This window comes from Cyclopterus lumpus, chromosome 22 (assembly GCF_009769545.1).
Source record: "Cyclopterus lumpus isolate fCycLum1 chromosome 22, fCycLum1.pri, whole genome shotgun sequence".
NCBI classification, from domain to species: Eukaryota; Metazoa; Chordata; class Actinopteri; order Perciformes; family Cyclopteridae; genus Cyclopterus; species Cyclopterus lumpus.
Window position 1 is genome coordinate 15,276,730 of NC_046987.1, and position 12,139 is coordinate 15,288,868.

At 41.9% G+C, this 12,139-nt stretch overlaps 1 protein-coding gene across 4 annotated transcripts; it reads left to right on the forward strand.

Annotated features, from left to right (window-relative positions):
- The first annotated feature begins 1,474 nt into the window (after positions 1-1,474).
- On the forward strand, positions 1,475-11,029 carry lclat1 (lysocardiolipin acyltransferase 1). Of its 4 annotated transcripts, none has more exons than XM_034525166.1 (6): positions 1,475-1,818; positions 5,629-5,796; positions 6,261-6,459; positions 6,855-7,001; positions 8,246-8,362; positions 9,268-11,029. In XM_034525166.1, the coding sequence occupies exons 2-6, from the start codon at positions 5,629-5,631 to the stop codon at positions 9,789-9,791; spliced, it is 1,155 nt and encodes a 384-aa protein (XP_034381057.1). In that variant the 5' UTR covers positions 1,475-1,818; the 3' UTR covers positions 9,792-11,029. The 4 variants fall into 4 exon arrangements, with proteins under 4 accessions (XP_034381057.1, XP_034381058.1, XP_034381059.1 ...); XM_034525168.1 differs by lacking the exon at positions 1,475-1,818 and having other exon boundaries at positions 5,692-5,796; positions 6,091-6,321; positions 6,395-6,459; XM_034525169.1 differs by lacking the exon at positions 1,475-1,818 and having other exon boundaries at positions 5,774-5,796; positions 6,261-6,321; positions 6,395-6,459.
- The last annotated feature ends 1,110 nt before the right edge of the window (positions 11,030-12,139 follow it).

The window sequence follows — 12,139 nt, forward strand, 5'->3', positions numbered from 1 at the left end:
TAGAGCTTGTTTCAAAGCAACGTTTTTCCGTTCCCCTTTTGAAGCGATGCGTTGACCCTTGAGAAGTTTATACTGACAAAGCTATACAGTTCACTCAGTCTCTCAGATAGAGTGCATGCCATAGGGAGCAGGTCATGGAAAAGTCTTGAGTTTGACTAAGTGTACTCTCTCTTTTACCTTGTCTGTCAGTCTGACTCAACCTCACACACACACAAAAGAAAAGAAATGTGCATGCTCGGATACGCTCAGACACATTGACCAATCTGCGTGCACACACATCACTGACTGCTGAGGTAATTTGTAACAGTAGAACACCTCATAACTGTGGGTAAAAGAAACAAATGACACATGCTAGGATTTATACTACTTTAAAAGGGTATGTTGGAGGACTCAGTCGAGAAGTAAATCATCAATACCATGCTTGAGATTTGAATGAGATCTGACATATTATTACCATGGGGATCTTGAGGAAGAACACTGCAATGTGAGCAAAACCTCTTGAGCTCAGAGAAGAGGATTATTGAGAACAAAAAGTATTACAAAAGTGGGCATACCTTTCCTTTCATTTGAGTGAAACATGATTTAAAAACATGTATGTCTATGCAAAGGTTACATTTTCAGAAATTTAGTAGGCTATCAGGTAGAGTCTGTTGAAACAATGTGAAGCATTCTGGGTATTTACTCTTAAACATTACAACCAAGGGGCCTGAAAAATTAACTTCTCACTGTGTTGTAGGCTATTCATCTTTCTTGTTAAGATGTATTAATAGAAGAAGAAGAAGAAGAAGAAGAAGAAGAAGAAGAAGAAGAAGGAGGAGGTGGTATGGGCTACTTTATTAAAGTAAATGTGTTGTATAATTAAAAGGATGACATTTTGAAAAGGTAATTCGATTTATTTTTTTAACGTTTATTATCACCTGATTAAAAATGATATAGGTCAACTGCATTAAGGGACTTTTGGGGGGATTGCCAACTTAATCTCTATGTTGGTACAATTTTTAGGAACTTGTTCTTGAGTATTCCCATTTCATGCTATACTTTATTCTTCGACTGTACTATATTATGAGGGAATATATTGTAGTGTTTACTACTTACGCCATTTTCCTGCGTAATGAGTACTTTATGTACATTTTGTTGATAATACTTTGGCTGAAGTGCATGACTTTTATTCACGATGGAGTATTTTTAAATTGTGGTATTACAATGTTACATTGTTAAAGATAGGAATAGGCCTACCCCTACCACCGCTGGAACTGGCACCAAGTCTACCTCTCTTCCTTTGCACCTCCTACAAAGACCTTGAGTGCAGGTAGATGGACTGCTGCTTAAAATATAACTGATACCAACAACAATAGTCAACTGTCATTCACCGTAGCCAATGTTGCTCCGCATGCAGCCTCTGCGGTTTACTGTCGCCTCCTCGGCGAAACGTAGCTTGCACGAACAGCACCCCCTGTTGATGGCTGGGGTGCAATGACAGGTGAGAGGTAAACAAGTTGAAAGGTCGTGTTAGCAAAACGGTAAGGCGGCTACACGTTTGCTGCAGTCACACGAAGTAAAGGCAGTTAAAGAAAGCGAGTTTTCCGGGTGTGAATAACTCGCGAGAAACGTATCGGTTGGGGAAAGTTTCAACAGGCGTCGGCTTCGAGGACCAGTAACGCCGAGACGCGTCGCTTTTGCTCGTTAGCTAACGGCAGCGAGCTGCTAGCTGGCTGGCTTAAGTTGCGATGTCGCAACCAAGTGCTCGGATTTACTGGAGCTAACAGAGCTAGCTCACCTAACTGACATTCACTTTGATTCTGGAGGAAAAACAAAAAGGTGGGTATGCTGTCACCCTACAGTATGTAACGTGTATTAAACAGTAGTTACTGCATTAGTCTGTTAAAATGAGCGTGTTAACTATGGCTAACGAGAGCTAACTTGTGTTTTACGTCTTGGACCATTAGCATTCACGCTGTTGATTGTAGGGCTGCTTTTGAATCTGACAGCAGGTCACTTTCTCTCAGTCACGTTGTGGACATCACAACCTCTGGTCGAGTGGTACCGGTGAAGCGTCTTTATTGTTACTGCTGGGTAACAACGTATTGTTGACGTAGTGTGCGGCCACTAAGCACAAACTATCATCACGGTATCGGAAACTATCGGATCAGCCATCTCTTGCAACCCCGCAGCCTTCTCGCCATTGTTTATCTTAAGTTATATTGTCACTTATTTGCATGTCAGGCTCGGGTTAAGTAATTATTTACTAAGCGACATGCTAACCGACGGAATTATTATTTCCAGACAGCTCATCTAGTTATCGGGCCTGGTTGTGTAATGTAAACACTTATTTTAACGTTAACTCGTGTGTCGTCTTTCTGGCTTTTTTTTGCTTCACTTTGGGTAAATAGCCCGCGTTATTGAATTAATCAATGTGGTAGATTGGGAAGATCCAGGAAGCAGTGACTCCCAACCAGTACATACATGTATACTCATGTAATTAATCAAAATAAGAGTGGTTGGTTGGACACTCAAGGACAGTTTGTTGAGAAAAGTTACTCCAGAAAACCAGATAGTCCAATTTGATGATGACATCATCAATTCATCCTGTTAAATCCTCTGCATTTTATCCAGTTCTCCACAGAGGTTGTTCAAATGTCCCAGCTCACTTTGACCTCTAGTTGTTAAGTTGAAAAAGCATGAGTCCTTATTGTTTTGTGTTTCATTCCTCCTCTCAATACTGCTTGCGTTCCCACCCTTCCAGTACAAGTGCCAGGTTCTTGATGGCTGCAGATTGAGTTTGGTTGCCATGTCAATATTGCTAAGTAATTTTCCGTATTTTTTTGTTTTGCCAATGCGGCTGTCCGCTTGTCAAAGGATATTACAATTTGGTAGATATTGTGTCACATACTTACTACATGAATACATATTTTCATTTTCTCATATCAGTGATAGGGACAATGTTTTTGGATATCACAGCAAGTCGGAGAGTTGTCCAGTTCTAGAGGCCTTCTAGGTTGTTAAGTAGACCTGCACCTCTCTCCACACACACCCACACACACACACACACACACACACACACCCACACACACACACACACAGCACTTAAGCTCATTGTTTAGCACAGATGTGCTTGACCTCTTCACTCAGTTCTTCTCTGTTGGGATGTCTGGTCTTGGCTTAAAGTAAGGAATGCAAAGTGATTGCCAGAAAATTCCAACTTGGACTATGAGGAGTATGCTTTATGCTTTGCGTGTGGTGGTGTGTTTAGGGAAGTGCTTTCAGGATCATTGCTATCTTGATTAAATAATTGTTCAACCAGCCCAAATGGATGGGACTAAATCAAACAACAAGTGGTACTTGTTTTGCGTCTGGAAACAGAAGTGTTTCCGCGGATGCCTTTGATAAGTAGTGTTATGTCCCAGGTGTCCACGCCGAGTGGAAGAAAAACATGTTTATTTTACACAAACAAATGTCCAAAGTTCCATTCTCTTTTCACATCGCTGGCTGCAGATGTGTCACGCCTTCTTGCTGTATGTATGAATAGCCTTGTCTGCTTGTTCCAGGAGCCAGCTAAGGGTGTACTTTTGATGTGTGTGGGGACAAAGCATAATTGTGCTGAGCAAGCGTGTGTTCTCACCTCTCTCGTGCCTCACAATTTTCCGTTGTTAAAACCACTAACCCATAAACCCTTATTGCCAGCATAATCATGCACGCAAACACACTTGCATTTTTTTTAAATGCACCTTCAGCCACTTTGGTTGGTGCTGTGAGACTTGCTGCGTCATGGTGAGTGTGAACAGGGGCAAGATGATGGGAGTGTTCAGGGCAGGTAGTTCAAACTAACGGCTTCATAACAATAATTGAGGTGGAAAGTGTGAACTGCAGGTAATAGAAGGGAAGAAAACACCTGCTGGATGAAATGGCTTCCCGTAGCACCAGCTCAGACTCCCTGCATCAACAAGGCCAGGGCCTAATATAATTAAGACTCACTGTATTTCCACTTCTAACCTTTTATCTCCTAGGACGTTGTAATTGACTTGCTTTAGTGCTTAGTTTAATTTGAGTTAATCTCATTGTGTGGTTAGGTTGTTTAAAATAAGATTGCATTATTTTCTAAACATGCACACAGCTGTCAGCAATATTCTGCTTCTTATTTAATCACACAAACTGGATCCAGATACAACTTGCATGAATAGACACTTTTCCTGTTTTTCAGTCTTTATTTACTCAGCCCTTCATCACAGGTTTCTCAGCATAGCAAGTGCAGCACATCAACACATTTGACATTTAATTGTCTTCTTTAAGGGCAATTTGACTCGGTTCTTGTGACTGTTATTCATCCGCTAGCCACTGTTTTTTAAAATATTTTGGTTTGACTAAATGGAAATAGTATTTTTGGGCACTTTGTTAAAAGTTCATGCACTAACAAAGGTGTTTTTAATTATTCTGGTAACTAGGTTTGGTGGGGCCATACTAGGTGGTACAACTTAACAGGTGCAACAAAATAAGAGAGAGAGAGAGCGTGAAAACGAATCAAGCACAACGTCCTTAGAGGCAAAAGTGAAAACACCTGTGTGTGTATGTACCATACAGAGGACATGTTCCACAAGTTTTACATTACCATTGGAAGCTGAAGTGGTCACCACTGATGTCATTGAAATGGCAAGGGATTCCCATTGGCATGTCCAGATGAGCCCCTTTAAACTTGTCTGATATGTCATGGACAACTGAAGGTCTTGTTACCTGGTTTTGAATTGCAGAAGGCTCAGTTCACTTCCCTCAGGGATCTGATGACCATGTGACCATATGTTGTAGCAGCTACTCTTGAGAACATGCTCAACTATTCTTATTCCTTCTACTGGGTGTCTATGCTGTTTATTTATTTCAAACCAGTTGCCACATAAGCTGTCTTAAAATTGACAATTGGAATTGTACCTTTTTATTATGAGTTATTATTATTATAAGTGTCAGGTGTATTTAATTTATTTGTAATCTGAGCAATTTATTTATGGAAACGCATCTAATATTGTCCTACTTTTTAATCTGCATTAATTCCTACAAACCCACAGACATTGAAGGTATAGTCAAGATGGTGTAACAAAATAGTTCAATAGTGCAAAATCTCTGAACATTTAGCCTGTATTGTCTTATGGTATCATCCTATCACCGCTCCATGTTTCCAGTTTTACCTTAAAGTTACTGACAAGATTATACGTCTTTAGTGGCTATAGCGGGGATATTTTTTATACATGAAGAAGGTCAACAAATGTTCCTCAAAGTTAAAAGGCCCCTGAACAGCCACACTTGATTTACTGACCATGCACCCAGGATTTGTCACCCACAGTCAGAAAGGTTCCCTTATTTACATTCCACTCTAGGTATGTCTGCCCGGGATGTTCCACTGTTTGTGGGAAATTATATTAGAAGAACAACAGAACAGAATTCTTTGCTCTTGATGACACTATTGATACCCTATTTGTTGAGCTGCTCCACTTCAACTACTTTCCATAGTGGAAATCCAAGTCAGGAATTAATTCCGTGGATGTCATCATTTCTTGTCTTCATAATAAACCAACGTCAGCTCAGACTTGTGACCGCTCGTGAACTTATAATGAGGTTAACTTTGTCTCCCTCATCTCCCCACAGATGGCTGTGTCGGTGCGAGGCCTGTACTTTGTGGTGACCCTGTTTTTGGGTAGTTTCTTTGGAAGTGTCTTCATGCTGGGTCCAGTGTTGCCTCTCATGCTGCTGTCTCCTGCTTGGTACCGCTGGATCACCGATCGCATCGTCGCTACCTGGCTCACCCTGCCTGTGGTGTGTACACCAGCTTATTCTTTACTCGGCCCACTAATGTAATAGCCAGATAGTAAGTTACCTGTGTTTGACACAGTCATGGTAGTCTGTTTCATCTCCAGTGTTATTTTTGCCGCCCTATGTCATCAGACTTTATTGTTTTATCATAAGTACACTTCATTTATTTGGATTGCCCTTGAGAATAAATATGCAAAACTTATTTATAGTGACCGCATAAATTGAAGTCATTATTAATTTATTTTCTTCTCACTTTCGTCTCTCTTAAATCTATCTTACCACCTTTCCTCTTCCCAGTCCCTCCTCTCTCCCTCTACATCCTTTTTTAATTCACCATCCTTGTCTCCCCTTGCTCCTCTACCTCTCCATTTTGCTCGCTCTTACTGCTCTTTCCATTCTTCCCCCCCTTTCTCCTCTTGTACTTCTTCTTCATCCTCCCTCCATCCCGGCGTCTTTCCCCTCTGTAGTCGTTGCTGGAGCTGGTATTTGGGGTGAAGGTGGTGATAACGGGCGATGGCTTCATTCCGGGTGAGCGAAGTGTGATCATCATGAACCACCGCACCCGACTGGACTGGATGTTTCTTTGGTGTTGTCTGCTCAGGTACAGCTACCTTCGTCTGGAGAAGATCTGCCTCAAGGCTGCGCTGAAGGCCGTGCCTGGCTTTGGTGGGTATACAGCAGGAGCCCTGACCTTTCTTGTACACACACATAAACACACACAGACTTTCACACCTCTGCATACCATAATATGATTTAAGCTTTAGAAAGCACTTCTTCAATAATGTCATTCCAAATAAGTTAAGGGAGGAGAATCTAAATACAAGAGAGGAACAGTATAATGCAAATTCAGAGCAGTTGAAAGGTATCAACATTTTCTTTAATTTAGCCTACCCTGGACAAAATAATAACAACACCTATCAGAATAACCCAATGCAACGTAGCCTCTGAAATGACCACAGTTGAATCAACACCCCTTTAAAACTATTTCAACTCAGAACGAACATTATCAGAACATTATAAGAAGTAATCAATTACACAGTAAGACTGTATATATTTTCCAGGCTGGGCGATGCAGATGGCCTGCTTTGTCTTCATTCAGCGTCGTTGGGAGGAGGACAAGAAGCACTTGGCGAACATGCTGGACTACTTCTGCGACATCAGAGAACCCCTGCAGCTGCTGCTGTTCCCGGAGGGCACAGACCTCACCGGTAATAAAATAAACAACGCAACACTCCATCCATTAATTTGCCTATATATCAGTTGTTCTTCTCAGAATATGGTCCCCACCAACCAGTTGCCAGAGCTCAGTTTGCCCTACACCTGTCTCACACCGTTGCACTGACACTGTTATGCAAACACAGTTTCCAAGTGATAAGGCATAGCAAAATCCCTTGACACACATCCCATACAGTCATTTCTGCAAATATGCTCTGATCTCTCAATGCAAGCACCAGTGACACCAGTGTCTAAAGCCCTTTCAGACCACCACTAAGCCAATCAAAGTCCCGAGTAGCTTTACTCAGGGAAGCTTAACTTCCCTTTACATAGCATGACGTCATGAGGGGTCCAGTGAAGTTGCATCATAATTGGCCAGCAGATTTAGGGCTTTAAAGATCACCTGCCTTTTGGTGTTGCGTTGGTTCCTGTACATGTGTGTGTCTGCCTGCGCACAAACGTCTGCATATAAGCCTCTTAAACCTCAAGGCTTAATTTGATGTAAAAGGGGATGATGTATACAACACGCTATGACGTCCTATGCGGAAGTTATCCTGTTGCATTACGTTTCATTTCATTTAGCTGACGCATTTATCCAAAGCGACTTACAATCATATTAATCAATTAATCAATCAATCAATCGTACACACGGCTACAGGGTTTAGTGTCTTGCTCAAGGACACATCGACTAGAGCTAGCCGGAGATCGAACCACCGATCCTCTGATTGAAAGACAGACCTGCTAACCACTGACCCACAGTTATTTACTCTTGGCATACATACAGACCTCCATCAACGGTATCAGTTTCGGAGTGCACTTACAGTAAACATTTCCATGACCCCTTTTGAAGTGTGTAGAGCTTGTGTGAATTGAATGGAAGATTGTAAAAGAATAACAAGTCACAGCTTTGAGCAGAGGCCTGATCACCATGACAAAGTTTACAAATTAGATTGTAAGGCCACTCATTTGTTAAGTCATTAAAATTACCTTGAAATACCTTGCATTGGATGCAATCATTTTACTCTTATTAGAAAATAGAATAACACAATCATTTTAAAGCACATGAACAGTACATTTTCACTTGTGTTTTAAAATAAGTATATCATTTATATAAGGGTATCTTTCCTTACCTGCAATAATATATTATATACCCATAGTTGATTGATCCCCATGATTTACATTTTAATATGGGGATTTCAGTTGCCAGATATGTATTGTGTATATTTGTCCCTTGCAGAAAATACAAAAGCAACGAGTGATGTGTTCGCTGCCCAGAACAACCTGCCGAAATTCGAGTATGTGCTGCATCCCCGCAGCACTGGATTCACCTTCATTGTGGACAGACTACGAAAAGGTATTTATTTAGTATAAAAATGATCCGCTCGCAGCATTTTTGTTGGTTGCCATTATTTGGTCACAGTCATCATGATGGAAATATTTGATCAGCAAAAACCATGGGAACATGACCTGCTATCACGATGACTGTAGTCCGTTCGCTGACGCAGTTTGTTTGGGAGGAATCACACTTGTTATTCTTCCGAGCCTCAGGCCTGTGCTTCATCCTGCTGCCAGCCATTACAACACCCTAGAGAATCTCATGTTTCCCTATGAGCTAATTCTGGCAGCCCTCCAGAGTTCTTAAATACCACCTCTGGTCCTGCCGTCTCATCCACCACCTGCCCTGGATGCTGAACATGGCACTATCTCTCCACGCAGGTGTTGTGAATCAGTGTGATGTCATCAGACTTAAGTAATTCTCCTCTCCCGGTGTACTGCTGACCTGCTGTGCATGTTGTCTCTGTCCAAGTCCACTTTGCCCCTCACGGCTCTATTTTTACCGTGGTAGAGCTGAGCTGTACAGGAGCCGGTGCTGGCAGGTGTCGTCTTGTCCACTTGATATTTCATTCAGCTTATATGCGTGTTGTACGGGCACTGTGGATCAGTGACAACGGTACAAAGTTAATGGTAGTTTTGAGGCCAGAGAAGGGATGAAGCTGTAAGCCTCAGGATAATTAGAGGTATATGTGTAATGGAGCTCAGGGCTGGGATTTTGAAGGGTGCATTAAACACTTCCAATAACCAGTATGGGTGAGGAAAAGTTTCCCTGCAGTGTCATGTCGGAATGAGTGTAGTTTACAGTAAAATGGGACTGTTTAGTGTTTTAGTTTGTACTTTTGCAGTCTAGTTCAATGACTTGTTTTGGTTAAGACTGTTATAGTGTTGTTCCTTTGATCATTTACAATGCATCCCTTTTTCTAGGAGATAACCTGGATGCTGTCCATGATATTACTGTGGCATACCCCAAGAACATCCCTCAGACAGAACGACACCTCATCCTGGGACATTTCCCCCGTGAGATCCACTTCCACGTCCGCCGCTTCCCTGTGGCTTCCCTGCCCCCCTCCTCCGACCTGGAGTCTTGGTGTCGAGAGCGCTGGGTTGAGAAAGAAAGCCGACTGCGGGACTTCTACTCAGGCCAGCACCGGGGCTTTGATAGGGACGGTGTTGTACTTGTGCCACCTTGTAAGACGGAGCTGCGAGTGTCTCTGATCAAAGCTGCCTCACTGCTGTACTGGAGCAGTTTCATTGCTCTGTGCTTCACTGGCCTGTGGCTGTGGGCTCCGTTCAGGATCTACTTCCTGGTCATGGTTGGAGTATTTATGGCCCAGCAGAAGTTGATTGGCGGGCTGGAGCTGCTGGAGTTGGCCTGCCATAAATACTGGAAGGCCATGGCTGCCTCCGTGGATGAGAAGAGTAAGGCGCAAGATAGGAAGATGCAGTGAGAATGGAAGATAAGGTTGACTGGACACTGATATGTTTCCACCTATGCTCAGCAAAGATACTGAGGACTCAGTTGTCTTGGCCTGTTCAGTCCAGAGGGCAAGAGGATCCTTATGAGGGACCCAATGCTCCATGCCTTAGAAAAGGGAGTAATGAGTTAACTTCCTTACGGTATGCATAGCTTCAGTGGAGAGAGCTTCACTTTCCGTCCAAGAAGAATAAGAGGAATGTTATTTACGTGTATCTTTGTTGGATTCAAGGAATTCATACACATACTGTGTCATACTTGCTCATTGTAGGTCTCTCCTCATATGAACTCTGTTGTTTAGCTTGCTCTTGGTGCATTTTATTAGATCATGTTGTTGGTGTTTTATTATAGTTGTTTGTTCAGAACCTCTGTGTGCACATGCATCATGAAACAATGCTGTTAGTATTTGTTATACTGTTGCCATGTCTTTGAAACTGGTTTTATTATATGCTATGTTGCCCTTGGTTTTATATCCGTGTCATAAATTATGGAGCAGAGCCATAGTACAGACCACCTGCACATATGATAAGTTGTCTCTCACCAATATTCAAATCAGCACTGCAATTAGCATGATTAGACTGACGGGGCTAGTTAAATGAATCGGTTTCAATTAGTAGTCCCTGACAAGGAAAGAAAAGGTTTGATGTAATTGCCAGAGAATTACAAAGGAATATACAGGTATATATGTGTACCATTGTTTACCTGTTTTGGGTCTAATTACCCTTTTCTACAAATTGGGGAATGAAGTTTTCCCTGTTAGTCATTATAGATAATGTGTGTGATGATGTTTATAACTGTAAATGTCTTGAAACGTAAACTATGTTATTCTCTTTGTTTGCGCAAGTAGCTTTTGCACATAAAAGCCAAAGGTAAGAAAAGCAGACGTGGTTTTAAAAAAAAACAACAAACAGAATGTAGTCTATGTTGTTAGGAAAGGAGACCCTCGCCCACTACGGGCAAGGTTACCCACAGCTCCGCCGAGGTAACGCTTGTAGTCATCAACTCATCAAGATCAAAGGTCTGACGGATCTTATGTCTGTAGAAGCAGATGAGCTTTGTGCCCTTTCTGGGAATTAAGAAATGCCTTTTAGAGGCAGGATGTGGGTGGTTGTGCTGGGGTGGAAGAATGTCCTGTTGGGACAACATTGCCCCTCCATGTGCAGGGTGGCATAGAGGACCAGACTTGGAGTGGAAAACTGGCCATGAACTCAACCTAATCCGAAAAATCCCTGTAATGCCCACCTCTGCCCGTGTCCCACACTAGAGGGCTGGCATTGATGCGCCTGCTCAACTCAATTAGCAAATGACAGCTGAGAAAGCTACTCCAATTGTGCCAAAAAAGGACCGATATTGAAGCAAGATTGGAGTGGCGCTTCAACCACACTTATAAACACTGACTCTCCTTGCCACTCGATACCATTTCAAACCATGTGAATTCTGGGAGTCTGGAAACATTTGTGTCCCAGACGGCTCTTTCTGTAACACTGTGCGACGTGTGACGCCGACGATCACTTCAACCCCGATCTGTGAGACAATTGTCTTTGACTGAGGCGTGTTTTGTTGTTGTTTTTGTTTATATGAATCTGATGCTCCTGTAGTGTGAAGAGGCTGTTTCCAGTCACTGTGATCCAGCTGTGTTAACAAGTGTACCATCAGCCTGTAGTAGTTTACCAAACATGGTACTGTATCCTGTTTCATCAACCCTGAACTACAATCTCCACGTATTGCTCTGTAACCTGTGCGGTTTTATGTTGCTCATTTTACAATCACTTGTTGATGCTGGACCTCTTCAAAGACACTGTCCTCAGGTAAACAAGAGTCAGTCTCTTACAGGAGGAAAAAAAATTAAAATATATATATATATATATCAATAAATATATATATATATATATATATATATATATCTCAATAAATATAGTCTATCAACTCATTCACGTTTCCAGTCATTGTTCTTTTGAGGTTTTGTTACCAACCTAGGAAATGTTCACTACTGATGGTATGACTAATAATGCTTGTAAACTCAATTGATCTTTTAATTAATGGTGTAATAGCTCATGTCATTAGATTAGAACGGTAACATCAGTTTTAAATGTCAGACATTACAGTGTGACGTTATTGCATTACGTAGGAAGTGCCTTCTCATTTATTCATCATTCCACTCATGGGGAACATTTACATTAGTTTTTAGTTGCTGCAGAGCATCTTGTGCATTGTCTTGGCAGCCCTTTAATCTAGAATGTACTATAACAATCACTACACTGCAGTGAATGAGTCAACAAGACCTTGAATGCTCATGTTACACAACACTCGGGCCGCAGTTTG

Bases quoted from the DNA above. Each gene is read 5' to 3' on its own strand.
- lclat1 (XM_034525166.1), top strand. From the start codon at position 5,629: ATGGCTGTGTCGGTGCGAGGCCTGTACTTTGTGGTGACCCTGTTTTTG. The intron at 6,460-6,854 runs GTGGGTATACAG...TATATTTTCCAG, and splicing joins GAAGGCCGTGCCTGGCTTTG to GCTGGGCGATGCAGATGGCC. The intron at 8,363-9,267 runs GTATTTATTTAG...CCCTTTTTCTAG, and splicing joins TGTGGACAGACTACGAAAAG to GAGATAACCTGGATGCTGTC.